Genomic DNA, 26583 nt, shown 5'->3' with positions numbered 1-26583 from the left:
GTGCGACGCAATCTACTGATTTCCGCTTAACCAAGCCAAACATTGCATTTTTGATTAGAGCTGAAGTCGGCCCTAAGCCGTAGCCCGAAAATGTTGCCGCAGGCAAACCAGAAACACGCCAGGAATCTGTTGGGAGGGGCGTGGCAATGTTGCTGCTTTCGCTGCTGGGGAAGTTGATGGAAGGGTGGGCGGGCCGGAACAGGCAACTGTTTGATATGCTGGAGGAGGGGGGTTATCGCATTTGGGGTGGGACTACTGTTAAGATCGATAGCAAGAAAATAATGAGGGAAAAGCTTGTTATTCTCTTATTATTGTTTTCTTTTCTACTGGCTCACTTATTTTCTATGTATCAGATAAAGCTAGACTTATCTAACAAAAGCAATTTTGTCTTAGAAAATAAGGCAACACTATAAATGTCATTTATATTATATAATATTTTCTTGAAATGTGTCCACCTTAAGATATTGCGACCCTTTATAATTTATATAAAAGGGTTAAGTCTAGATATATAAGGATAAATAGAAGGATATAAGAAATAGAAGCATGTTGTGCAACACTTATTTATAGTGCTGCCTAATATTCATGTCGATATAGCCATATCAGACTAACGGTCTGTCTGTTTCTATGGAAACTGAAAGAGTCTCAGCAGAAAACACATATGTCGAAGTAGTCCGGATCGAACCACAATATAATATGGCTGTCATGTGAACGATTGTTTCCTAATTAAGTTGTAGTATTCAAAACTTGTTGTTTTTCAAAGTATCTTGATACAAACATTTGATTTGGGAGCTTCAATATGCTCCTAGTATCTAGGTAAAATCGGAAAACCTTATCATATATAAATATATATATATATATATATATATATAGCACTATTGTAAGAACTCAAAACAATTAGTCAGATGACTATATCATACGAACGTCTAGCAAAATCTGTACAGCATAGAATTACTGTATCATACATATATATATATAGCGCTGTAGGAAGAATCTATGAAGAATATTTATGGTATGGAAATCTTATCTGTTTCCAAAGATATCTTGACCAAACTCTGCAATTACGAACTAATTCCTTAACTAACCTCGCTTCAACAAAAAGTCATACTCTCAACATAAAGTCGACCTACTATATCATATTATTCCCATAGCAATAATCGGTGGTAAATAAAGCTTTTCTATAAAAGCACTTTGAAGCCATATATGAAGCCATATTTGAACATCAGATAGTCCGATAATAGTCGCTATTTTCGATTCAAATATTGTATTTTTCTTTTTAAGTTATATGTTAATATTTTGTTTTAGGGTTCAAGTCCTCTTTCGATGCTAATCTTCCATCTTCTGCAGCATATTATATTCACATTATGGTTCATACATGTGTGTGTGTGCGTGTGTATCTTGATGCTGCGATTTGGGGTTGATTTGTGTCATCTTGCATCTTCATATTCTGTTCCAAACTGTCTTCGAAGTTTTGTGAAATTATGCAAAAATCCAAAAAAGAAGAAAACTGTACGCTATTTGTTGTTGTATCCTCGGGGATATTTTTCTGTTCACTGAATTTTGTTGTTAATGCCAAACTGATTTCCCAGCTCAGGCAAGGGGTGTCAACGGTCTCTGTTTTTGATAACCCAACCCCCCCGCCACCTAGCATAGACACACGTGTCACAGGCATCGATTTAAATAAATTTGACGTGCAGCAAAGTTGACAAACATTTTCGTTTTTTTTTGTCGTTGAGGAACTAACCCGCCAGCTAATGATGAAATTTCAATAAATGTCATTTGGTCTGTGCCAAGTGTCAACACGGCAGCGACCAGTCCCAAACCAGGCCCCAGACTTGGTTTGGGCACAGCTGTCAGCTTGTTTGGAGTGCGCGTTCAATGCGTTAATAATGACACTTTTTTTTCCTGGGCGGGAGGGCATTGGCTGGTCGGATCCAACTAGCCAGTTGCCCAGTTGCAGCCCCTAAATTTAATTACTTTTTCATAGCTCATACGCACTGTTCGACTGCCAGCAAAGACAGCGAAGAGAGAGAAAGAGAGGGGGGAGAGAGAGACAATGGCCGCTGGTGATTGAAACTCGTTTAAATTTGCATGTAACAAGCAGGCGAAGAAGAAATTGCCAACTGCGTTCGCTCGTTCTGATTGCAGACAGTTCTGTCACGCACCCCCCACTTTCATTTCACCTCCTCTCCGACACGTAGAGAGTCAGAGGTCATTCAATAGTTGACAGTTTTATAGTCAGTTGTCGTTGATTGTCACAATGGTCATTTAATATTTGGACATTCGCACTCGTCGCTGGCATTGTCTGTGTGCGAGGAAATTGTTTGCTGGAGCCGACATATTTGATCAGGTCCTTGTCTATCCTATAGCGCACATGTCGGACCAGTTGATGGAGTGCTCGAATGAAACTAGTTCCAGAGTTTTGTATATATACATTGTGTGATTTTCGAAGCAATCTACAGCTGCATATCCATATATCATTTTGTACTTATTTAACACAAAAGTCCCCAAATCAAGTCTGCTGCTTGTTTCGAGCTCAGACTAAATGATCGGGAAAACTTTCGGGGCAAAGCAATCGCTTTACGAATTCCGCTTGCTCGACATTTTGAAAATCTGTCAGTTCGTCACCAATGTCAATTATCTCATCCTCCGAATCGGCTATAAGCATAATATCCCTGTGGCCGGCCCTCTTGCTGTTCTGCTCCTTGTAGGCTTGAACATCTTTCGCCAGTTTCTCAATTTCCAGTTCCAGCATATGGATGCGCTGGTCGGTTGTGAGTCGCTGTTGCATTAGATCTGGATTGTAATTCGACATTCTGCGCTTGTACTGGTTCTCTATAAGCATTTTTGGTTGGGATCAGAGCTGCTTTAGCCAGTTTTACATTGGATTAACTTACTTTTTGATAAGTTTTATTCAATTTTGTATTACAGCACTACGATTTTCGAAAAGCTGTGCCACAATCTTGCGTTGTGCAACACTGGCTATCGAATATCGATAGTTATTGCACGTTCGATTGCGTGCGAATGCAATTGTTTAATTTGGACTTGAACAATAATCGTCCTATTTATGAATTGCCCTTAAAGCCGAAAGCCAGCCAATTGTGAATTTAATGCACGGCTGTGGCCCATTATGTCAGTTGACAGATTTTCATAATGGCTATTTCATTGGCGGCCCGCTCCACTGGGCGACCACTCGATAGTCGTGGGCAGCCCGTTTACTTGCGGTTTTTGTGCAAATGCAAAGCCCCGCCGCCGGCAGCTAGGCAGCCAGGCAGCTCGCCACATTTCCGGCTTTTCGAGTCGTGTGTGAAATATTAAAATTCAATTAAAATGGCGTTAATCCCGGACAGCCAGCAGGCAATAATGCTGCCATCGGCTGACATAATTGTCAACCCCATTGGACATCCATCCATGTCATGTACAGCGCTCCGCACTTACCATAATGATGCTCATCAGCAACGGCTCCTGCTCCTCCGTCGGACCTGTTCCATGTGCTTTTTTTGTTGTCTCGCCGACTGCTGCTGATTTTAAAACTCGCATGCAAATTGCACTTCAGACTTCAGACATCCATTTATCGTCAATGCCCAGCGTTCAGTGCGGCGACCAGTTGTCGATAATGGTTAATTAATAAATATCTTGTCCATTGAAATGGCATAAGCCTGACTGAGATTGGTTTGAAGAGGAGACCCTTCAATCGGCCAATTGCAAATAATTTTTCAAGTTCTATTGACCCACACATAAAAACGGGTCGAACACTTTGTCTAGCCACTAGACCAAGCTAATTATGTGCTAAAAGCTAGATTTAAAAATCTGTTTTTATATTGATATTGTTTTTGTATACCCTTTTGGAGGGTATCATAATATTGCCATGAAGTGTGCAACGTCTGTTTCTACCTGAACCTTCGCAAAGGTCTTTCCGTCTAATCGATGTAGTAGCTCGATCCGGCTAGCTCCGACATATATACGACATAAATATATAGAAAAGCAGAGCAGATAAACTGAGGAATAAGTTGGCATAATGAAGACAGTTGGGCAGATGGGATGACTGATCAAGAACATATATGTATTTAGTTTTGAAGAGAGATATATTTTTCTCGGCCTTATAATATTGTTAAACATATCATAACCTTGCCCGTTAAAGCCTAGAACTTAAGGGCAAGCTGTTCGTTTTAGTCTATTGAATAGAAAATTACGTGTATGTGGCAAGTGCTTCTCATTTCCTATTGTCAAGTATCAGAGATGTCTGTTTGATTAGGCGTGCAGGCATCCAAATAAATACCAATAAGCAGGCCCACACACACACACACACCTAGTAGACACTTCAGGGCATCAAGGTGTCAACTGTACACGCACTCACACCCGCAACACCTCAGTCGAAGGACCAGACTTGGACCCCTTACAATTGAGGTGCTTGAGTCATCGAGTGGTGCGCTGCTTAAGTCAATATTTGAGGGCGAGCAAAAGTTTCGCTAACAACTTTTTTCTACCCTAAGCCCACTGAAAATGTGTAAAAAGGGTATATAAGTTTTGTGCATAGGTATGTAACACACAGAAACTCGAATTTGTGCGTAGCTAGAGACGGAACTTGAATGATATACGATATATTAGCGATATTTCTATAGCATCGATAAATATCGATTTTGAGTCTTGTATTATTAAGCATAAAACGAATATCATAAGTGCTAAATGTTTAAAACTTGTTATGGAGGTTCGTTCAGGAAGTCTTCCCGAAAAATTGTATATAGATACAGTCTTTGCTTTTAAGTCCATCAAATTGTATATTCAGGAGCTTGGGGAAGCGTAGCAGTATCTCCGAGTCGGGCACTCGCGACAGATAATACTTTTACTTGTCTCTGTTCTGGCAACAGCTGGAAAGAGTTTGGACTAAGTCTCTGCTGGGAGCTTCAAAACCTGAGGCTGGCAACTGACTAGCGACTAACGCCTTTGTCTAGGCGGGGCGTTTCTGGCGTTTTGCCTTTGAACTTGCGGAACAGTCGCAACTTGACAAAGTGAAAATGCAGCGAAAATTTCAAAGGAAAACTGAGAGAATTGCGACTTTCCAGATGAGCATGTGCGGAAGTTTGGGTGTGTGTGTGTGTGTGTGTGTGTGTGTGGGCAACTTATTGGCTGTCGTTTGTTAAATTTTTAAATTTTACTATTTGATAGGTAGAAAGGACTACCTTTTGCTAGCCGAGGAACGCCTCATTGATTGCCCATTTAGAACCGCAAAATTTAATTTATCTGCCATCAGTTGATGTTCTTGCGGTTTGCCAATGCACACACACACACACACACTGTCCTCTATATTGTCAGATCCCGACAAAAAACCCAAACCCCAACACAAATGTGTTGGCCCTTTGTTTGGCGTTTGTTTGGGGACCCATGTCAAAAATTGTACAACAGCGCCCGGGCGCTTGCTTTTCTGATAACATTCGTGCTCTCTCTCTCTCTCTCTCTCTCTGTCTCTCTTCCTCTATATATATGTATGTGTGTTTTTGTGTGTAGTCATGTGTGATTGTGTTGCTGACTGGTTGTGCGTGTGTGTGTGTGGTGTTTAAGATATCATCTGTCTCTGACGCATCCCAGTCCCCAAATCCCCGAGCCACCTAGTCCCAGCTCCAGCCCCAACCCCAGCCACAGCTCCTGTCCCAGCCCTCGCCCAGCTCCCGCCGCCGTTCTGGCCAAACGTTGGGCACTTCCGCTTCGGATTTGGCTGCTGCCATTGCCACCTGCCGTTTGACACCTAAATTCGCTCATTGTTGGCATCGTGAGCGTTACTTTTATGAACTTGTAGCTGCCTCGGTAATCCCATTGACAGCGAGAGCGAGTAGTAAACTCTGAGACACACACACACACACATAAGGGAATTGTGAACACACTCACACACATCTTAGCCCACACTCAAATTTCGGCACTTCATTCAATTCGCAATTCGTTTGAACAATTGAAATACGATTAGCGCCAAGGTGTTCGCAGGGGTTTCGGTTCTGGCTCCCGGCTGGCTCCCGGCTGGCTGTGTTTTCTGGGCGCCTCTCGATGTGATGGCAACATTTTTTGATTTATGTGAAATTGAGTTAAATTCGCTTCGCTCACACATCCCGCCTTCGCCTCGGACTGCGCTCTGTAATCCCATGCTTGGGCGGGCGCGTTCTAATCAAGACTATTCACTGGCCATAAATCAAATTAAATGGCTGTCACATATCGTCGGGCGCCCAGTTCCTAAGCTCCTCCAATACTTGCTGTGGGTAGCAGCGCTGTCAGCTGGGCGTAATTAAAAGCTGGCGAAAAAATGGAAGGAAACTGGCTAGGGAATGGTTCAAATGCCGCGTTAGACAATAAATTAATAACCAGAATTAAATTCTTAAAAAAAGACAGGCTGAAAGCTACAAAAATACCGACCTCGTGTTAGTTCGCGGTTTCAATTAGGCGGCCGCCTGCGTTTCGCTTCACTAACCTGGTTTTGCATATCCTTCAACCCAGATCTTGCTTCATTCAGATAGTGTTTTATAATCGCATGAGCATTGAAAACATTGGCAAGTTTTTAATAATTTGAGGCTGGTTATACAAAAAAAAAAACATTCCAATCAAGGTCAGAAACTAGGCCGGAAGCCAAATGCAATACTGTTGCCAGTTCAGTTATCGGTTCCAATAACGCACTTTCCTTTGTTTCACATATTTCTGGACTTTTATGTATTTTAGTAAGATATTTAAGGTATAACAAGGTATTCAAAAACGGTTCATACGGAACCGGAGCTGCATGCTACTGTCGCCGGTTCGGTTCATACTGCGTTTAGTTTCGGTTCACGAACCCGCCAAAATTGATATTAAAAAGCGGTTTGAGTTTGAAGCTGGATTTCCCGCAAATTGTTTTTATTTGAAGCTAAAGTATTATTGAAAAATACCGACATTCCAAAAAAATTTCTACAAAAAATGATTCGGTTTCGCTGTTCTTTTCGGGCAACTGTTTTGGTTCATGGCTAAAAGTAAACTGAAATTGCGGCTTTGAACCAGGTACGGTACAAAGCCAGCCTTGAAATAAACCACAAACCCGAGTAGTCGCAATATCGAGCTGCAAAATTGTATAATTAAAATGGAAAACAGCGTCGTGTGGTTAAACAAAGGCAACTCGACATGGAGCTAATGCTGGGCGTCTTCTTGTGGCAAATAAACCAATTGATCGAGCTGCTTAGGAAAATGGACCTGGTCGACGACTAATTTTTCGGAGCACTTCCATATCGGTGTGACCAGATTTGTAGCCCTCGCCTGTAACCGGATTGCCAGCTGTTGAGAAGGTTCGCATATGTTGGAATGTGTAATTCAGAAAATTTCGAGTCCAATTACGCACCTCGGTTCTTGGCTATTTTGGGCTTCAGACCACCGACGCCATCTCCATTCAAGCCCATGCCGGTTATGGGATTGCGTGAGCAATTCGATGCTTGGTCGTTGGTCTCGTATTTTGGCTCCGAGATCTTGTCGCCCATATCGGAGCTGTTCTTCATTGACATTGCCTCGGCATTGTTTTGATTGAAAGCTTGCGAATCTAAATTTAAAGTTTAGCTAAGCTAGGCAATATATAAAAGTTATAGCTCACCGTTCATTGTTGATTTTTAATATCAATTTAGATACGAGTTGGTTTTGTAACAATATTAAAACTACCGAAAATTTAAGGCTTTTGCTTTTTGGAAATTTTTTTTTCTTGGTTGCTTTTTTCCGGTATATAGTTTAGCACACGTACTAACTAAATATAAAATTGTTATTAACGTTCAAACCGACGAAAAAAAAAGGCAAAAATTTAAGTCAACGAATACTCCAGCTGTGTGTGTTCGTTTATTTTTTTTTTTTTCTGGAACTGCTTTTCCGAAGTATTTAAAATATATGAGTGCTGTTGAATGCTGAATATACACTGAGATTATTCAGTTGTTGTAGCAACTGCCTTATATGAGATGTATGAAAAAGTTATATTTCAGATGAAAACTAGAAAGCATTTAAGTCAACGATTGCCATGTTTTTTGGTTTCCTAACAAAATTCATGACACAGTTGTTGAGCACTGGATATTCTGTGGGTTGGTTAACGGAATAATAGTTTTCCCTGTACTCATTGGGTAAATTTTAAATATATATATGTAGCTTCTAGAATAGTTTGTATAGATCGCGTATATGTCTTTGCTAAAGCTTTGGCTTTGTTTTGGTGAAAGAGAAAGGCTTAGAGTATTTGCTAGTCGGGCACTTCTGACTTGAACTTACTTACTTGTTCGTGATTTGCCAGTTTGTTATTATATAATATGTAGATTTATTTAATACGCGCCAATCATTATTTAAATCTATGGATCAAAGACTAAGGCGCAGACTTTTAAATCAAATATGACATACATTTACTCGTTTTAATATCAGCCCACTAGATTATATAGCTTCCATACTAAGGTCTTTTATAGATCGAAAATCAAAGCTGTTTTCTTGCACATGTTTCGAAATAATCGTTGATTTTTATTGAAGCTGGAGGAAAGCCTTAATGTGCCTAAACATCTCTTATCGGCTTATCCTATTAGAAGAGCTTGACTTCCTGCCCCTCTCATTGCAGCTTGCTGCATTTGATTAGCTGCAGCATATTGTGGCCCAGAGCTGTCGCTTTTTGACTTTGTAGCTGCAGCTTCTGCCTTTGCTCCGTTCCGCACTTTCGCTCAGCTCCCTGCGCCTCGAGAGTGGCTAATTTACAGTAGCCCAACCCAATACTTTTGACTTCAAAGGCGAACTGTTGCTTGGAGCGCGCACATGGCCGGGTAAGGAGTAGGCAGCTAGTCCAACAATGTTGCCAAACACTTCACGTGATAGGCGGCCTGGCCTGGTAGGCTCGCCTTTGACACTGTGAAACGTGCTGGTGCTGGTGCTGCGCCAGCAGCTCGTCCAGCTACCAGGCTTCCATTTCCCAGCTACCACACTTCAAGTGCATTTGTTTTTTGGCTTTTGTTTTAATTGGCATGCGACCCGGCTTGAAGGAGTTGTCGCTGTGCGCTCTGATCCAGCTGCTCCAGCTGTGTTGTGCTCCCTTGACGCTCTCCCTAAACTACATGATGACTCTCCCACCCCCTCTCACCCTCTACCAGCTCGTCCTTCCAGCGCCCCACACACTTCGCTCATTAAACATTTACTCGCAACGCTTTGTCGGCGTGAACTTTGATGTTGACTTTGTCAGGACGCTGAGGACTGCATCTGCTCCCTAACTCTGCCGCCCTCTTTCTCATTTCTCTCTCCTCCTTCCCCCACGCGCACACTCTCTTCTATATGCAGAAGAGATAACCACTTGAGATTGCATCTCTCGTTGCTTTTGCCACTGCGCTCGGCTCTCGTTTTGTCTTGTGAAAAATGCACTTTGCCGCAATTTGTGGCGCTTGCAAGGAAGAGGTGTGTGTGTGTGTGTGAGCGTGTGTGTGCGTCCTTAGCTGATAGCCTCGCGTGCATATCTATGCAAGGCACCAGCCCCTCCGGCCGTGATGTTGTGTTGCACTTGCAGCAGCTCTTGTGTTGCATTTTCCACAAAAATTAACATGAGATTTGTGGAAAATGTTGTTTACGGTTGCGACTTGTCGCCTTTGTATACTCTGCTTTCGCAGCTATAAAGAGTATATTAGTTTAGTGTTTGGTTGTTCGAAACGTTTGAAGTGGGAGAATTATTCCAGCTAACCTTTTGTTAACATAGCCTGTTCGGGAGGTGCTGATCAATATTCCACAACAAGTTCCGACAATTATTTGCAGACTTCAGCTTGTTTGGGAAGATTCTCTAGAGATCAGATAAGAGATACATAGGCTTTTCTAGCTCAGATCAGACTTAAGAGAAGTGTTTTAAGTGCAGATTTGAGTTTTACAATAAAAAAGTTCTGAGCAGGCTGACTAACTAGACTTGACTTAAGAGGAAATAAGAGTTTTTTCCAGAGTTTATTATCAAAAGTATGCTAGGACAGATTCTTTAGATAAAAGAAATATTTCTGTTTAAATAATGCTTTAGAGAAGAGTTGAGCACAACTGACAATTAGATTTTACTTAGGAGGAAATATGAGTTTTAGGTTTTACTATTAAACTTTTTTTAAGGATGAGAATTCTCTCAGCTTCCTCTGTCTTCCACGCGCTCTCCCCATCTCTTATTTGCCGCCTCCAGCACTTCCTCTGTCTCTTTCTTTCGCAGACTCATCGCAAAAGTATGCAACTACTTTTTCGTTGATTGCTGACCAATTAATGCTGCAACTGTACCTGCGGCACACACACACACACACACACGCGCACACACACATACAGAGAGAGCGAGCTGCCTCGCATGGCAAATACAATCAAAATTAAAACGCACATGCCATAAATCAAAGGCTTTTTGCCAGGGACTTTTGCAACTAAACAATGCAATAGAGTCCCAGGCATCAGGCTCCACTAGAAGTCGAGCAGTTGAGTCGAGGATTCGAGCCGAGTCGAGTCGAGGATTCGAGTTGTGTTTGGCATTGTCATGTTGTCTGTGGTCCTGTGGCAAACGGCAATTCACTTAGGCTTCGCAGCCATGCACCACCTCTCCAATCCCCCTCCCCCCCATACCCCCTCTCGCCGCACGTTCAACTTGGCATCGTTTACCCAGCTATTCAAAATGCGACTACCTGTATTTATGGGTTTCCACTGGGGCTTTTATCTGCCAGTTGGATTCCATTCATGAAAAATTTTCATTCACTTATGCCCCTTTCTCTCTTTTTCTCTATCTCTCTCTCTCTCTCTTGCTCTTTAAGCCCCTCTCTAGCAGTTTATGCCTTCATCTAAAGTTGAGCCGCGTTTGTTGAGCGCTTGCTGCCATTTGTTATTGTTGCTGTTGTTGTTGTTGTTGCAGTTGTTGCAGTTGCATTTTAAGCGCTCGCTTGTTTTTTATGCAGCTGAAGTAGCTTCCAGCTTGCAGTTTGGAGCTCTCTATGAAGCGGCCATTGTTTGCATATGCTCGCTGGCTGCATCCCTTTGATCTTTCGCCAAGTGAAAGCGTTGGCGCCCAACTTCTGCTCAGCCCAGCCCAGCTCCGCCCCGCCTCCACTCAAGATAGTACCACGCCCACTTGCCACTTGCCACTCCTCTAATGCACTGCCAAAGTTAATTGCAAGGCCTGATAGCACATACACATATGCGTAAAGCTTGTCTTTGCGGGCTCTAATTAAAAATATTTCTTGTTTTTTTTTTGCAATTTTCCCTTTTTTGATATTTTGTTGCATGTTGCGGCAAGTGCCGCTCGCTGCGGTTGTTTGTGTTGCATTTGTCGCTAACTAAGCGCAATTAAAATGGTCAAAGTTGAGCCGAGCAATGCCAACTACAGGCGCTTTTTTTTAGGATTATAAAACTGAAGGACTCACCCCTTTACGAATTACTAGAGCACTTCTAATTTTGAATTTTTGCCAGAGCCTTGAAAATGCCTTTGATGTGTTAAACACATCAAAATTTGAGTTCCCTTTTAAAAACCTTTAAAAACACAAAACTTTAAAAAGTTTTTTTAATATAAAATTAAAGAAAATAATGCGACTTTTATAATATAATTTGTATCTCTTTAAGCTATAGATTAAGTACTACAATCAATTAACTGTACTGCATTCATGTATTTTTTTTTATAATTATTTAATTTATTATTTATATGTACATTTAATTAGGTTCTACCTGTTTTTTTTAATATTTTTTTAAATATTTTTAAAATTTTATTTAAACAATTGAACTTCTTCTTTACAATTGCCCATTGCACTGAAAATATTAAAAGCCGTATGTATTTTCAAAAACAAAGGAGGGCTAGATTTGATTTCTACAATTGAAATTTTGAAATATAGTAAATATCTGGAAATGCGTAAAACAGAGAGTTTTCTCTATTTTGAAACATTACGAAATTTTTTCAATCTCAGATTCTCAGTTATTTTATTAAATTTGAATTATACTAATTATTATTATTATTATTACTATTATTATTATTATTACTACTATTATTATTAATATTATTATTATTATTATTATTATTATTATTGTTATTGTCATTATCATTATCATTATCATTATTATTATAGGTAAACCTCTTTTCACCTGTTATTCAACAGTTTCTTGTTGTGATTTTGCGCAATGATAAATGTTTCGCAGATTCTCGTGCTAACAGCTGCTTTGCCGTTGGCTGTTTAGTTCAATTCAAATGCCTAATGCTAATGTCTCATTAATGAGATGCGCAACAACAATAACACACACACATCACACGCACACACATGCGATGCGTGTGTGCTTGCTAAATCATTTATGCAGGCGTGCCTTATACATTTTCATTAAAGTTTAATAAATTTTGGCGAGGCGGCAGCTGCTTAGCATCGGCTCCTAAAACGAACTGAAGCTTGAGTCCTGCCGCTGCCGCTGCCGCTGCTGCAGCCTGTTGTCAGTCAGTGATTATGTAAATATTTCAACACAAATTAAAATCAAAATTAAAATTACAAAAAGCAACCGCCAGCGTTGCCCACAGGCAACACATGTTCCAGCTTCTTGTGGCTCCTCATGCGCTGGTCCCCAATCCTCCAACACTTTGCCGCCTCGTCGCCTCGTGTTTAGAGTAGCTGGAGAAGTTTCCCGCCCGAGCAGGGGCCCGATGCTTCTACCCGCACCTAACCATGTGTGTCTTATGGGAAATTTAAATAAAGTCAGCAGGCAATTTATTTGCATTAACATGTTGTCTCTGTGTGTGTGTGTCTCTTTCTCTGTCACTGTGTGTGTGTGTGTGTGTGTGTGTGTGTGTGGCGTATGTTCCTGTATGCAAATTTTAGCGCCTGCTGTCAGCCATTGCCATTGCCGCTTCGTCGTTTTGTCATTTTGTCGTTGGCCGCTTCATTGAATTTTGCCATGCAATAAAATCAAATTGTTTAAAAGCTGCGTCCATGGCAACAGCAGCAACAACAACAACAACAACAATAACAACAGCTGCAACATCAATGCAAGACCGGCCGCGCCCACATCCACTGGGCCGCCCACATTTGGCCATTCGCTGATTTATTGCTCGAGTGCAGTTCTTTTTTTTATGCCCAGCCCAAAAGTATGCTACGCTCTTTCATTCGCATTTCCCACTATAAATCAAATGCAACAACAATTGTTGCTGTGTGTGCGTTTGTGTGTGTGTGTGTGTGTGTGTGTGTGTTGCCCTGGTCGCTGCTGTATTTAATCATTAACGTTTTTATGCGTGCCATTTTTTATTGTTATTAATTAATCAGTGGAAATTGTTAAAAGTCGCGAATGAACAAAAAAAAAAATGCAAAATCTATTTTTTGCAGACCCATTTAAGCCGAAAGCGGCATGCTCTGTAAAATATAAAGCAAATTGATCTAAGGGTAAACAGAAAAAAAACAACTGATGGGAAAATGGGATGTTATAGCTGAATTTGGTATACCCTGTAAAATATATACGGGTTGTATAAAGGTCTGAGTTAAGATGTGAACGAGAAATAATACTTTTGTGTGCAATTGTTTTTTGAGCAAGTATGTTTTCTGGGTATTCCTAAAAGACTTAATATAAAATATTTGTTAACTGGGATTTTATGCTCTTCCAGTTTCTGCCTATAATAAATTTAACTTAAGTTCTCATCTAAAGCAAATATGGGAACTTTCTCAAGCGTTTTGCCAACTCAATGCAAAAAAATGTTACAAATTCGCTGAGCAAGTTAATGCATCCATTTAATACACTTCATTAAAATAAAAGCAATGCAATTGTCATAATAGTCACATTTCCGCAGCATTCGCTGCTCTGGCTGAAATGTAAATAGTGCATTCAGCTGACAGGCTCGGCCACAGTACTTATTGTTTATTGTTTATAATTTTTGTAATTTTAATTAAATAACACAACATTTTGTCGTGGCAAGGCTTTAATTAAAGCGCCGCCTGATGGCTCACTTGCCAGCTTGACAGCTGTCCAATTGAATTGGGCCCTGTGCTGGGGCAGCACATCATCATTCACTTCGACTGGATGTGGCGACAATGAAGCGTTTCCTTGCCAAGCGACAAATGATCATGATTCCAAAAGTCAAGAACCTACGCCCACAGCGGAGCCACAGAAATCCTCTGCCTGCCCTTCCCTCTTCCACACAAACCAATGTCAAATGGCATTTGCACAAATCATTACGATTAACAAATATTCATTGAAGAGGCCCTCAGTTAATGCACATAAAAACAAATGAGCTGCTGGCAAGTGGCATGTGGGCGGGTGTAGGGTGTCTTAGGGGCATCTGCGTTTTGTGGACAGATTTGTGGCGTGTGTAAAAATGCTAAATAAACAGTCGACTCAGTGCCGGATCGGACGACTGATTGAGTGCACTTCATGCTGTTTCTGCCCCAATTTCCATTCCATGCCCCGCGACCTTTCACGAATTCGTGCGGATAACTCAATTCCCTCCGACACTCCGACACTTGATTGTGTTTAGTTTACGCCAAAAAAAAAAACAACAAAAAATTAACTCGGACTGCTTTTAATTTGACTTCAAGCGCCTCATAAAAATGGCAAATTGAGTGCCGCCCCCGTTGAGTTTGATATCCAGGCAGTACCCATACCCGCCCGCCCCCTGCTGCAGTTTCTGGCTGGCATTTTAACTAATTGGCCAACACGCACGCCATCATTTTTGGCGCATAGTCGCAATTGGTCGGTAAACAAACAAGTTTTTGGCCATAAAATAGCGTGTGGTAAACTGGAATTCCTTAAGCATCCAAGGCGATATCGGTACAAGCTCGGCACTTTCGGCCGTGCATAGTTTCACATATTTTCCAACTGAGAAAAAAAAAAAAAGAAGAAAAACAATTCTAATTGCAATGCAAACAAATTGTGTTGCGCTCCAGGTGTTCCACAATTTCGACAAATGCATGAATGAAATTAATTGTTGGAAAAATATTTGGCCAATGACGATTTATGGTGCCATTAGCCGGGGAAGAAGGTGGAAGCGGCAGCAGGGGTAAATAATACCAAAAATATGACTAAAGAGCGAAGCGAAGGACGGCTCTATAAAAAACGAATATAGTTTTTATTTAAGATATTCTGACGGCACAGACAGGCCAGGTGGAAAGGAATAGGAATAAGATCAAGGACCTGTCTTTATAGATACATATATAGTTTTTTAATTTAAGCTTTCCGACTGAAAAGACAGAGGAGACGAGAGCAGTCGATAGGTAATAGGAATATCTTTCTATATAACAATATTGATCTATTTTAATAAACAAATATTCCAATTTGTGAGGTAGGGAAACGGGAGAAGTTAAGTTTAACCAAGGAATGAACTGTTCAAATGTATTGCCTTTGGTATAGCCGTCCATCATTTTCGGTTATGGGTCCACTGTCCTGTTCGACATGCTCACGAATGTCAGTGACAATTGTCGACAACAAAAACAATCGACCCCTTAGGTAGCCAACTGGCTGACCACAAGTGAGCCGGCCGGCAGGTCTTGGGCACTGCCATTTACAACATGCTTACATAGCTGCCATTTAGCCCACCCCTTAGCCCTAAGGGGCTGGCGACGCTTTGTTTTTGTGTACTTGGTCTGCGTAGCTTATGGTGAGCACGGGCAAGAGCAATGAAAAAGGACATGCGCACGGACTGTTCCATGTTCAATGTTCCCAATTCCTCAAAAAAATGCTCAAAGTGCAGCTTAAGTGTCGACCCGTGCTCTAAATGAGGTTGAAGTATTAAGTTAATAGCTTTTTACTTGATTTAAATTGACTTTTCTTTGGCCCATTTCTTTAGAACTTGCGCGCTTATGCTATTGCAAATTCAAACTTAACGCTCAAAAAGTTGAACAAGTTGGCAGCACTGGCAGCGGCAATTCGCAATCGTGTCAATTGTGACCGGCGCAGTAGACAGCTGTTGACTCTCACTCTCGCTCTCTTTTTGTCGCGCTTTTGCCGACGCTCTCGGTGTGCACAACAAACGAAGACAACGGTCCGGTTGGAAAAGTCGCTAGAAATGTCAGTTAGCAAGTGGAAATCACCGGAAAAACTACGCAACGCGGCAAAATCCAAAGCGATTAGCGGCAAACAGCAGCAAGCGCTAACAACAGAGCAGAGCAGCGCGTTTGACAGCAGCACGTCGGCGGGGGCTGCAGTGTGTGTTAGTTAAAGAATGCGCGAATGCGAAACGCGACAGCAGCAGCAGCAGCAGCAGCGGCGGCGGCGAATGCTGATAACAAAGCGTACATCGTGTTAATAACAATAACAAAAAGTCGCGCGTTTAATTAACAGACAGCGGGCAGCCGACAGCAGCAGCAGCGCAGTCGACGGCAGTGTCGCGTGTGGGAGTTAACAGTTTCCTCGAAGCAAGTGCGGCGAGAGTAAGAGACAGTCAAAAGGAGACAGAGAGAGAGAGAGAGTGAGTGAGTGAGAGTCAAACTGATAAAAACTGCATTTGATTGCAATTTTGGCGGCATTTGCAATCCGAACGGCGGCGAACGCGCAACGCAAAAAGAAATCAATACAAAACAAAACAACCAAACAACGGTAAACGACAAAAGCTTGCTAACATGAGTTGATTGTGTGTGTATATGTGTGTGTTTGTGTGTTTGTGCGTGTGTGCCTGCAAAAAGTTTGTTCGCTTGCGAGCGCAGCTGTTTGATGAAAGTGAAGGAAAATTCATTGAAAGAAAATGCGAAAAAAGCACACAACAAAAAACAGTTGCACAAAACTCGCAACGACAACACCAAAACACAAACAAAGCAAAGAGAGCGAACGCCAACGTCAACGTCTCTGCCGTCAGCTCAGGCTGCGAATAGAGTTGTTGTTTGGTTTATTTTTTTTTTTGTCGTTTTGGTGAATTTACGAGACGAGTTTACGACAACAACCACAAGAGGCATGCCAGACATGCCTTGTTGTTGTAGCTGCTAGCACGACTGCAAAAAGTATCTAGATACTTTTTGTAGACACGCTTTGTTTAGCTTTTATATACGCTGCCATTTGGCGCTCGCTTTAACAGCACACAAAACGAATTTTAAAGTTGCCGGCAAATATTTTAATTTAAAATATACATACATACATATATGTATATACATATAATATGTACATATTTTTCTATGAACTAAGAGTCGCCAGACTGAGCTGGTTAGCCCAAAGGGCTGCCACCTAGCATTACTTTGCAGTCTCGCTCGCTCGCTCTCTCTTTCTCTCTCTCTCTCTCGCATGCTGGCAACCCGTCAGCAGACCAAACACTCGGTGCACTCAACTTCTGTCTGCTGCTTTAATTGAGTTAGTCTGGCAAGGCAAAAACAGCAACACGCACAAACCGAATCCTTGCTTCCTTCTCTAACGGGGTTCAGACTTTAAACTGCAAACATTTTAAACGCATCGACATTTTCTTCTGCATGCATACAATGTGTTACATGGCGTTTAAAATAAGTTAAAACTAGTCAGCTAAAAGTATAGGGCTTTTGAGTTTTATATAAAATTGAATAATTTATTTTGTTTCAACAGTTTTTAGTTAGTTAAGTTTTTCGTTAAACAATCCCATATTCTATTCTATTCTATTTTTGCAAGATTTTAAATTGACGTATTTAACCTCATAATTTATCTTTGAGATACTTTTCTTTTTCTTTTAAGATTTCAAAGTGACGTCTTTAATCTTTTAGTGTCTTCTTCTTAAGTTACTTTCCTTTAAGTTTTTAAAATGCCTTTCGACTTATCATTAAATTACCCAAATATCCTTCAACATATTTCTTCATCTATTTTTTTATGCCTTTGAATTTGTTTATTGTTTGATTTCTTCTATTTAAAATTTTATAAATTTTGATTTCGCTTTTTTTATACATATGTATTTATGTGTATTTTCATATTATTACCAATTTTGTTAACTATTTACTTGGCCTGTTATCAGAAATGTTTACATCTATAGCATATATCACACAGTTTGTTTGCAGCTAGTTTTATCATGTGTTTTTCTGTTTATTCAATTTGCTTTCTTTTTGACAAACACTTTGCAATGAGCATGACAAAGTATATTTTATTTTATTTTTTATATTTTTGTTGCTACATTCCGCTGGCATTTGCTGTGCGCCTTTGAAATATTTGGCATTTTTTGTATTAAATTGTCAGTGAAACGAGTTGCTCTGCGCCCTGTGCCTATCCAGTGGCCAGTTCCCAGTTCCCAGCTGCCGGCTGCCGGCTCCCGGTTCCCGGACTGACGCGATGGCAACAATTCAAAACGTGAACTGCCACTAAAACATGCCAAAAATCTGCGCATTTAAAATATTTGCCCCAGAGCCCATTGAGAGGCAGCCAACCGGGCAGCGCCTGAAATTGTTCACTGTAAAGAGCGAGGGGGAGGGGGGGGGCTGTCGGGGAGCACAGCCAGGCCAGCTGGTTGTGGGCCCGCCACTTGGCTGCGATTTGATTTAGTTGTTTAGCCTGCCGGGCGGGCGGCCAGTTGCCAGTTGCCAGTTGCTGTTTGCTGTTTGCTGTTTGGCTCCCTTTGGCCACCAAGCTCGCACCTGGCTTGCATTCTGAGTTCTCTGTTTATTGTTTGTTCTTGGTCGCCGTTTATTTGTCAATGTGTGCGTGCGTGTGTGTGTTTGTTGCCACGTGCGTATCTCATTTATCGTATACCCTCTTTTTAGCCGGCTTTTGTTTTGCTTTCCCTATCTCTCGCTCTCTCTCTCTCTGTTTTCCTGTCTCGATTTAATAGCTCCGCCAATTACTAATCAATATTTTTACAGGGTTCCCACAAAGTAACAATGGATTAAGAAAGAGCCCGCAGAAACCATTAAATCGTAATCTTATCAAACAACTCGATGTTTAATTCGTAATTAATAAGAATAACAAGCAAATGCAACCATTCCGTTCCGTGCCGTGCTAATGCAAAAAGTATACGACCTACACGTAAATTTATTACCAAAACAAAAGTGCAATAACAATATTACAAACCTATTGAATATATAATTCATATATATATGCGGATTTCTTGAGGAAAAATTCCAAAAGCCGACAACTATTTAAAACATTAAACTGGTAAGTTATTTGTATACTCATGCATATTAATATAACATTTTATAGAAAGAATTCAGATATAGTTAACTAGTTAGCCTAGTCACTAGAATTTTTAATCGAATGTTTTCTTTCCAAACCAAATGTCTGATCACATTGGAGATATTTGTGGTGGTTTAGCTATATTAGATAGTACAAGTATATAAACATTAAGATCGTTTTATTTGGTTAAATTTAATTTCTAGATTAGCATCAACATCCGAGTTGATATAGCCATATCCGTCTGTCCGTCTGTTCGTCTGTCTGTTTCTCTGCGAACAAGTCTCTCAGATATCGTTTTGAAACTTTGCATAGGTCTGTTTGTCTTTCCGTTGAATGTAGTAGATTTATCAGAATCTGTCGAATCGGACTACTATATCACTATTATTATACAGATTATTGTATGGAAAACTTGTTTTTCCTTCAATAAATCTAAACCAAATTCGGCTATATTAGTTTCAGTGTGCTCCTCATATATATACAAAGTCTTATTAACATCGGGCCGCTATATTATATAGCTTCCAAAGGAAAGATCGGTCGTAAATAAAATAATTGCATAAACAACTTTTTGGTTATTCAATATCTATTAGTATCTACACCAAACTTGGCATTTATAATGCTCACTAGATTATCAAGGTTTTTTTTTTTAGCAAATTGTATTGGTTTTTAAGTTATTTGTGCAAAACTCATCCTTTTCGATCTTCAATATTCTCAAATATTTGCAAACTCGGTAGGCAAATGTCTACAAGAGTTTTAAGTCTTTTTTTTATTTGACGAAATAATATGAAATTAAATATTGAAGAAAATAATTTTCTTAAATTATCTTAAACTGTTTTTTACATTGACATCAAGAGCTGTCATGAGCTATAAAATAGTCTACATTTGGAGCACAGTGTGCATTAAATAATCCCTGGTCTAATAACACAACCTAACTTAAATTTGTAGTTTGTGCAACGTTCGTTCTTGTTTATCGACTTGAATTTGGTTGCAAACACTGAACACGAAACTCAATTGGATAACACAAAGAGAGAAAATAGAGCTGAGTGAGACGGGGGATTGGGTAAAAATAATCCAAAACACCATTCAAGGGCAACTTTCACCGACTCTCGAGTGAAAATCGTTGCTCTTCCTGTTCTTGTTGTTGTAATTGTTGTTGTTATTGCAGTGGCTATATGGCTGGGCACCGCACCACCACCCGGTGGCCAACAGAGCTACCGTCTGGCATTTTCATTTCGCCAGTTGGGCACTTGCCGCAGTGGTCGTCCACATTGGCAGTTTTGGGCCCAGTCGCGGCCCGGACATGGTACATACATCAGGCCAAGTTCAAATTTCCTTTTTTATGAGTGGCAAAATTGTTGCTGCCACTTTTGATGTTATTGTTGTTGTTGCTGCTGCTATTATTTTTGCTCAGTTTTCCCCCAAAAAAGCAAAAGAGAAAAGTGAAAGAGAAAGAGAGGAAGAGAGAGGAAAGAAAATTTTGAAAATGCCTGCCAGCAGCGACAGGCAAGGACATGGTCACAGAACATGGAGCAAGAGACGCCATTGACGGCGTCGCGCACCTTCCAACCACCCCCAAAAGTCCAAGTCCGTCGACCCGGGCACATAACGATGCAGGCTCTGTCAGGCAGGCGGGCGGGCGGGCAGGCCGGCTGGCAGTCTCGCAACGTTTTCAACAATTTCCACACTTTATCTAACCACCCCCAAAGTGTCGACTGCAGCGCCGACGTCGCGTCGCTGGCAACGGAAAACGGGAAAATCCTGCGGGCGGCACAAGAAGAGCGCGCTGCGAGTTTAATTCTAGACGTTGCAGGCATTGCTCCAGTATTCGCACTTATCACAATAATCGTTATTCGTGTATATGTCAACTTTCCCATCGATTTGGTTATGAATTGCATAATAGTTTCGAAATAACCTTTGGCTAAGCTTTGATATAATACGTGCTGGATTTTTCTATATAATACCTATAAGCATTACGCATTCAGTTTCTTTTGGCAGGAATATCAAAAATTAGGGTACAAGTCCAGAAATGTATAAAGTATTATTAGCAAATTAAACATTTTGTAGATAACATCAAAATAAACACTAATCAGGCAGCATTACCAGCGTTAGTAAATACATGACTTCAAACAAAACTATGGCAGCCAAATGTATTATAAGACACTAAGTTGGCCGTGCTAAGCATATTTACGAATTGACTATCAAATTCATGATTTCCTTTTAATATTAACAATTTTAAGTGAGCTTAGCGCAGAGGTTTAGAAGAATTCAAGATCAAAAGAGCTGTCGATGACTCTGCTTATAATTCGAATCAAGTTTTAGCCTGGAAATTTACTTCGTTAATCTGATCCTCCCACGTCTTTTAACCGCAGACAAAGTTGGAACATTTTTCATATATTTTCAGAATATTATCTGCAATTACATTTACAAAATCTTTATATCTGCAATTACATTTTATAACTGCCCGTTCTACTGAGAATATTGTAAGCTGTATATATTTTCATATAGAACTTCCGGGCTACATTTGAGCTCTAACCAAAACTGTCTGCAATGATTAGGGCTGAAAACATTTTTGTTTTGGTGCTAGAGTGTTTGTAAATAGTTTATTTTCTGTTTTGAATTGCTTAACAAGTTGCTTTGATTGAAGATAGAGTTCATGGTAAACAGTGAACTGAATTCAAGCTGAAAACTTGCAAACACATAACAGAAGAATGCAGTAAAAAAGTTGATTACTTAAAGAAGTTATTAATAATATATATGTACGCAAGTGACAGGAGCTTATGAATAAGTTATATAACTTAATTTTTTGTTTATAATTTCCCTTTTTATATTTTTCATTTATACTGTAAATTCTGCCGCAAGAGCACCAAAACTTTGCCCAAAACATGGGCTCCATTCATTTTTGCGGCTTGTACTGGCTTTTCACCTAGACAAATCCAAAACGTTTGACAAAAAAAGAAAATGTTGAAATATAAACAATACGAAAACGTGTTTTACATTTTCATCTGGTGCTCATTTTGCCATTTTACAGTTTGCAATTTTAAACAATTTTTCTTGTTGCTCTCAAAGTCGCATCTTAACCCTTGTGCACATGTGAGAAAGTAAGGGAAATGGGCGAGAAAAAAAAAGCAGACAAGAACTGAAGAAAATTGTTTTTCTTTTGCTTTAATTTCGGTAATTTTTCTTGCTGCCAAAAGAAAAATCGAGTTGACGCTTTTGGGTTCGAGTCCCCAAAAATGATTTTTGGGGGTTGGTTTTGCCGTCGCTTCGCCCTTGCCTTTGCCTTTGCCTGTGCCTTGTACTTTATTTTGTTGTATGTTTATGCGCTACGCGTTTTTCCCAAGATTGACTTTGACATTAGCCCCAAACGCACACACACACACACACACAGCACACACACAGCTCACAGCTCACACACACACACACACATTTACGCTAGGGCTACGCTCTCTGAGCTCTACGGGGAGCTGCTCGCTTTCGACACGGTTCGCCGTCTTCGTCCTTGTTGTTGTTGTCGTTGTCCGCCATGTTGTTTTATTTTAGCACATTTACGTCATAATGGCATTTCCTTCCGCTGCTTTTTTCCATGGCTTTCCTTTGACTTTTCCTCTTTCTCGGCTGTACGCATTTTATGTCGCTTCTCGTCTCCTCTGTTGTCGTCGTCTTTGTTATTGTTGTTGTTGTTGTTGTTGTAATTTTCATTGTGTCTACTTTAGAAATTTATCAGAGTCCTGCTTTAATTTAGCTTCGTCTTCCTTTATCGTTTGCCCTTCTTGCTACTGTAATTGCTCTGCTTTATTGTTGTTTCTTGTCATTATTCTATGCGCTACTCTTCTGCTTTTATTTTTCTATTTTAGCACACTTTTTGTTGCTTATTTAATTTGATTTCATTTTGATTTTTATTAGTTGCCATGCATTGCCCTCATTTTCCATTTTCACTCGGTTTTCCCCATTTGCCCGTCGTCGACTTCCTTTGTTATCCCCACAGTCGGGCGAATCTCTAAGTCTGGCTAAAAACACTTTCTTCCCTTAGTTCTACATACTTGCAAGCAATTTAAGTTGCTGTCAGCCCGTCCGTCCCACCCCGCAGAACGCCCAGCCCCCCGCCGCCCACACTAAACCGCATTGACAGCAGCGGCAGGCGGCATTGACAATGATTGATTACCAAAATGGAAACTGTTGGTGGGGGGGGGGGGGGGCTACCACAAGAGCTGCCCAATCTACCCCGTTACGATTTCCACTCCCCACCTGCTGGCGCACATGAACCTGCCGTTAGCGGGCTTATCTTGGACCCACACAATCGTTATATATACTTATATATATATATATATTTCATTATCTTTTTGCTCGTTAGTTTTTCCCTACCCTCTGCTCAGTTTTCCGGCCACACACACACGAGTTAATTGTAATTACACGTAGATAGCCGCACGATTAGATTCAATTTGTGGGACTCTCTGCACTCGATTCAGTTATCTGGCAGCGGCTTTAGCTTTCTACATTGTATCGAGTTGTTTAATCTGATTTTTATGTACATAGAAATTTAGTTTATTCTTGAACAAAAATGCTTGATTTTGTAATTTTAGTTGTACACCAAAATTGAAGGCAATTATCGGGAACACGACGCGGCTGTTGTGCCTGATAATGGTTAGACCTTCGTTCAGGTTGGGCAATCTATACGCCCTATGCAGGTTTCCCAGATTTATGAAGAGCCACTCACTGAATTGTGCCATACAACTCGAACGCTTGACATTTGGTTGAGATTTACGATGAGTTAAATGTGACTTTTAAGTTGTTTCTCTCGTAGTCTGCAATCGATGTGGCAACTCTGTAGTGTGTAACCGGGTTAGCGTGATTTATAATATACATAAAGAAGTTTTCAAATCCTATATTAACTCTATTATGCAAGTGCCAAGACTAGAGCAGAGACCTATTGCTTTTGCTCACATTATTTCATTGCACTGAGCAGCATTGCCTGCTGAAAATATTAACATGTTTTATTGAGCGTCTGGCAACGCTGTTTTCAATTTATACCCATAAATTCATTAGATGTTCTATATATTTATTACTTATGTTTCTTATTCAATTCCCTTGTTGTTTTTTGCGTCACTCTGGCAACTCTGTTCACTTAGCGACCCTTACAGAACGCAGCTTGAGCAACAAGCTGACATATACAAATGGGGCACCTCATGAGGCTCCACGAGTGCCATTATCATGCCCATAATTTTGTCACATTTCTCTTCTACATCTGACTCCCATCTGTGTGGCAACCCTTGTCAGTTTGTGGCGGGACGGGGTGCGCCTACAATGTGACGTGTGAACGTAGAATGATCCCCACTGCCGAAAATGGTTCGGTTGACAATCTTTATTAATCAATTAAACTGTTGTAGGAGTGAATGTGCCTTGTGTCTCCTTTCGATGTTCTGTAAGTAATTTAATTAAAATGCAAGCATGTGTTTTTTCACAGCGTTCGCAGCATCCTAGTATCCGCTGCAAGCCCAGGGGATTACCCGCAGTCGTTGTCGTCGCTGAGGGTTGACAAAAGCGCTGACAGCCCTGGAAGACGAGACGAACGGCACTGTGGGATTCCCGTAGTAGTAGTAGGAACTCCTCGATGTCGACTCAGAGGCGACGGCGACGGCGACGCGGTTGACAATGGCATTTAATCAATCAATTTTGAACGGTAATCAAGCGGGCAGCTTAAACTAAAGTAGGGGATGGCTTTGGGCATAGATACTAGGGATTGGCGGTGGAACTGTTGTTGAGCTGCTGAATTTGATTGATTGGCCAGCTGCCTCGCTGCCTGGCTGCCTGGCTCACTGGCAGCTCTGTTGGCCACGCACTTTGCAAATCGTTTAATTTCCAAATTATAAATATGCAGGAGAGCAGATGAAAAACAGCTGGCATTGAATGATTAACTAGAAGCGTTGCTTTTAATTTAATTAATTTTGCCATAAGTGATTGAGTGGTTTTTTTTTTTTTTTTTTGAGGTAGCTACAAATTCCAAAAGTCTTTAAGTGGTATTCGATTAAAGAAAATTGTTCAGTTGAGGAGAAATATATCTAGCTTTTATGCTAAAGAATGTTGTTCGCAGTAAATTAGGCTTCTTTTGGAGTCAAGGATAATGAAATTCTTGGAAATTCAAATAGAGTTCTTGAAATTCTAATCTTTGATCATCTTTGTGGCATATGTGCTGTTGGGGCATATATGAATTACCTATCGAATATAATATTATAATTTACACTGACGAACATCTTTTCAGTCGTAATCTTAGCCAAAGGTCAGCAGGTTACTTGATTTTAGACACCACAAGAGAACTGTTTTCTTTCTTTCGTCTGTCGATGTTCAATCTTGTGAACCGATTACTCAACACCAAACGTTGGTCACTTTGTCAAATAACGTTTACATTTGCCAAATTTCGTCTGACCTGGGTTCAACCTGTCGCGCACTCATCACAGGCTCTTTCGCCGGTTGACACTTGACATATGAGGACCGAGTGAAGTGCAGAGCTGAGCATTTGGTGCTGTTTGCCAGTTGCACTTCCAGTTGGGCCCCAGCTGCTGCGGAGTAATTGGCCTCCATTAATTGTGAATATCAATCAACAAATGGCCAGCTCTTGGGGCTACATTACAAATGCCAATAATTTGTTTGACGCTTTTTAATTGAAAATTGGAAAACATATCGATGACAATACGCGTTCAAAACAGTTTAAACGCCAATCAAATATTGAGCCTCGCTGCTGGTCATGATTATGCAAGGTCCCCGGAGACATCTGCATAAATAAAATAATGAGAGAAGCCCTCAGACTATTTGTCGTCTAACACTTTTGACGGCACCTTTTGATCTGCCGGTGCCAATTTCGTTTTTTTTTTTCCTCTATCGTTTTTTGTTTTTTGTTTTGTTGCCAGCGAATTCCAATCAAACAGGGCGCCTCTCGCCCCTCGATAGACCGGGCAGACCCCTCGCAGACGACACTTGGCTGTCTGTGTATCAAAGACAAAAAGCCGACGACGCTGTAAAAATTTGTTGATATTTGTTGCTGTTGTTTTTGATACCCTCAGAATGGCTCAAAATGGGTGGATTACTTCTGTGCAAGTGTGTGTAACAGGCGAAATGAGGCTTCTTTATATAAAAGACATGTATTCTTGATCAGCGCTAGCTGCCGGGTTGAACTAGCTAAGGCAGTCTTTCTACCAAACGTTTTAACTCATCGATACTACGATACTAATACGATCAAGCTTGATTTTTCATCACGTACATTACATTTTTGAGGCTTTTTATTGGGCTTTGGATATTGTCGTTTATGCATTGAAAGCTGTATGAAGATCGGACCATAAAAGTCAATGCATATTCCATGGTGTAGAGATAAGAAGCATAAAGTGTGTGTTAGAGTTTTGGTGTAAATATGTATGTTGATGGGAACTTTTTACTGTTTAAATGAGTTAGGGTATCTTCTAGTCGGCTATTGTCATAAAGCGCCCTTTACTTCTTGTTGCTGTAAAGTTGCTGCAAAACTTTTTGCCAACAAAGATAAGCGAAATAGTTGGCAACGCGAACAGAAATTGGAACCGACACTCACACACACTTACA

General features: G+C 40.6%; 2 protein-coding genes across 2 annotated transcripts in view; one reads left to right on the top strand and one right to left on the bottom strand.

The window, feature by feature from the left end:
- Positions 1–7061: 7061 nt before the first annotated feature.
- On the bottom strand, positions 7062–7916 carry LOC6624730 (microtubule-associated protein Jupiter). Its single transcript, XM_002047592.4, has 3 exons — positions 7589–7916; positions 7343–7537; positions 7062–7278 (listed from the first exon to the last, which is right to left on the bottom strand). The coding sequence occupies exons 1-3, from the start codon at positions 7593–7595 to the stop codon at positions 7184–7186; spliced, it is 297 nt and encodes a 98-aa protein (XP_002047628.2). The 5' UTR covers positions 7596–7916; the 3' UTR covers positions 7062–7183.
- A 7995-nt stretch (positions 7917–15911) lies between these two features.
- LOC6623963 (frizzled-2) overlaps positions 15912–26583 on the top strand; it is a 112861-nt gene continuing 102189 nt past the window's right edge. The window contains exons 1-2 of the mRNA XM_032434983.2: positions 15912–16488; positions 18693–18984. The gene's annotated coding sequence lies outside the window, so the exon portion shown is untranslated. The remainder of the gene's footprint in view (positions 16489–18692; positions 18985–26583) is intronic.

Source organism: Drosophila virilis, chromosome 3, assembly GCF_030788295.1.
Source record: "Drosophila virilis strain 15010-1051.87 chromosome 3, Dvir_AGI_RSII-ME, whole genome shotgun sequence".
In the NCBI taxonomy this organism is placed as follows: domain Eukaryota; kingdom Metazoa; phylum Arthropoda; class Insecta; order Diptera; family Drosophilidae; genus Drosophila; species Drosophila virilis.
Note: the sequence above shows the minus strand (reverse complement) of the source record. Positions and strands in the feature narration are given on the sequence as shown.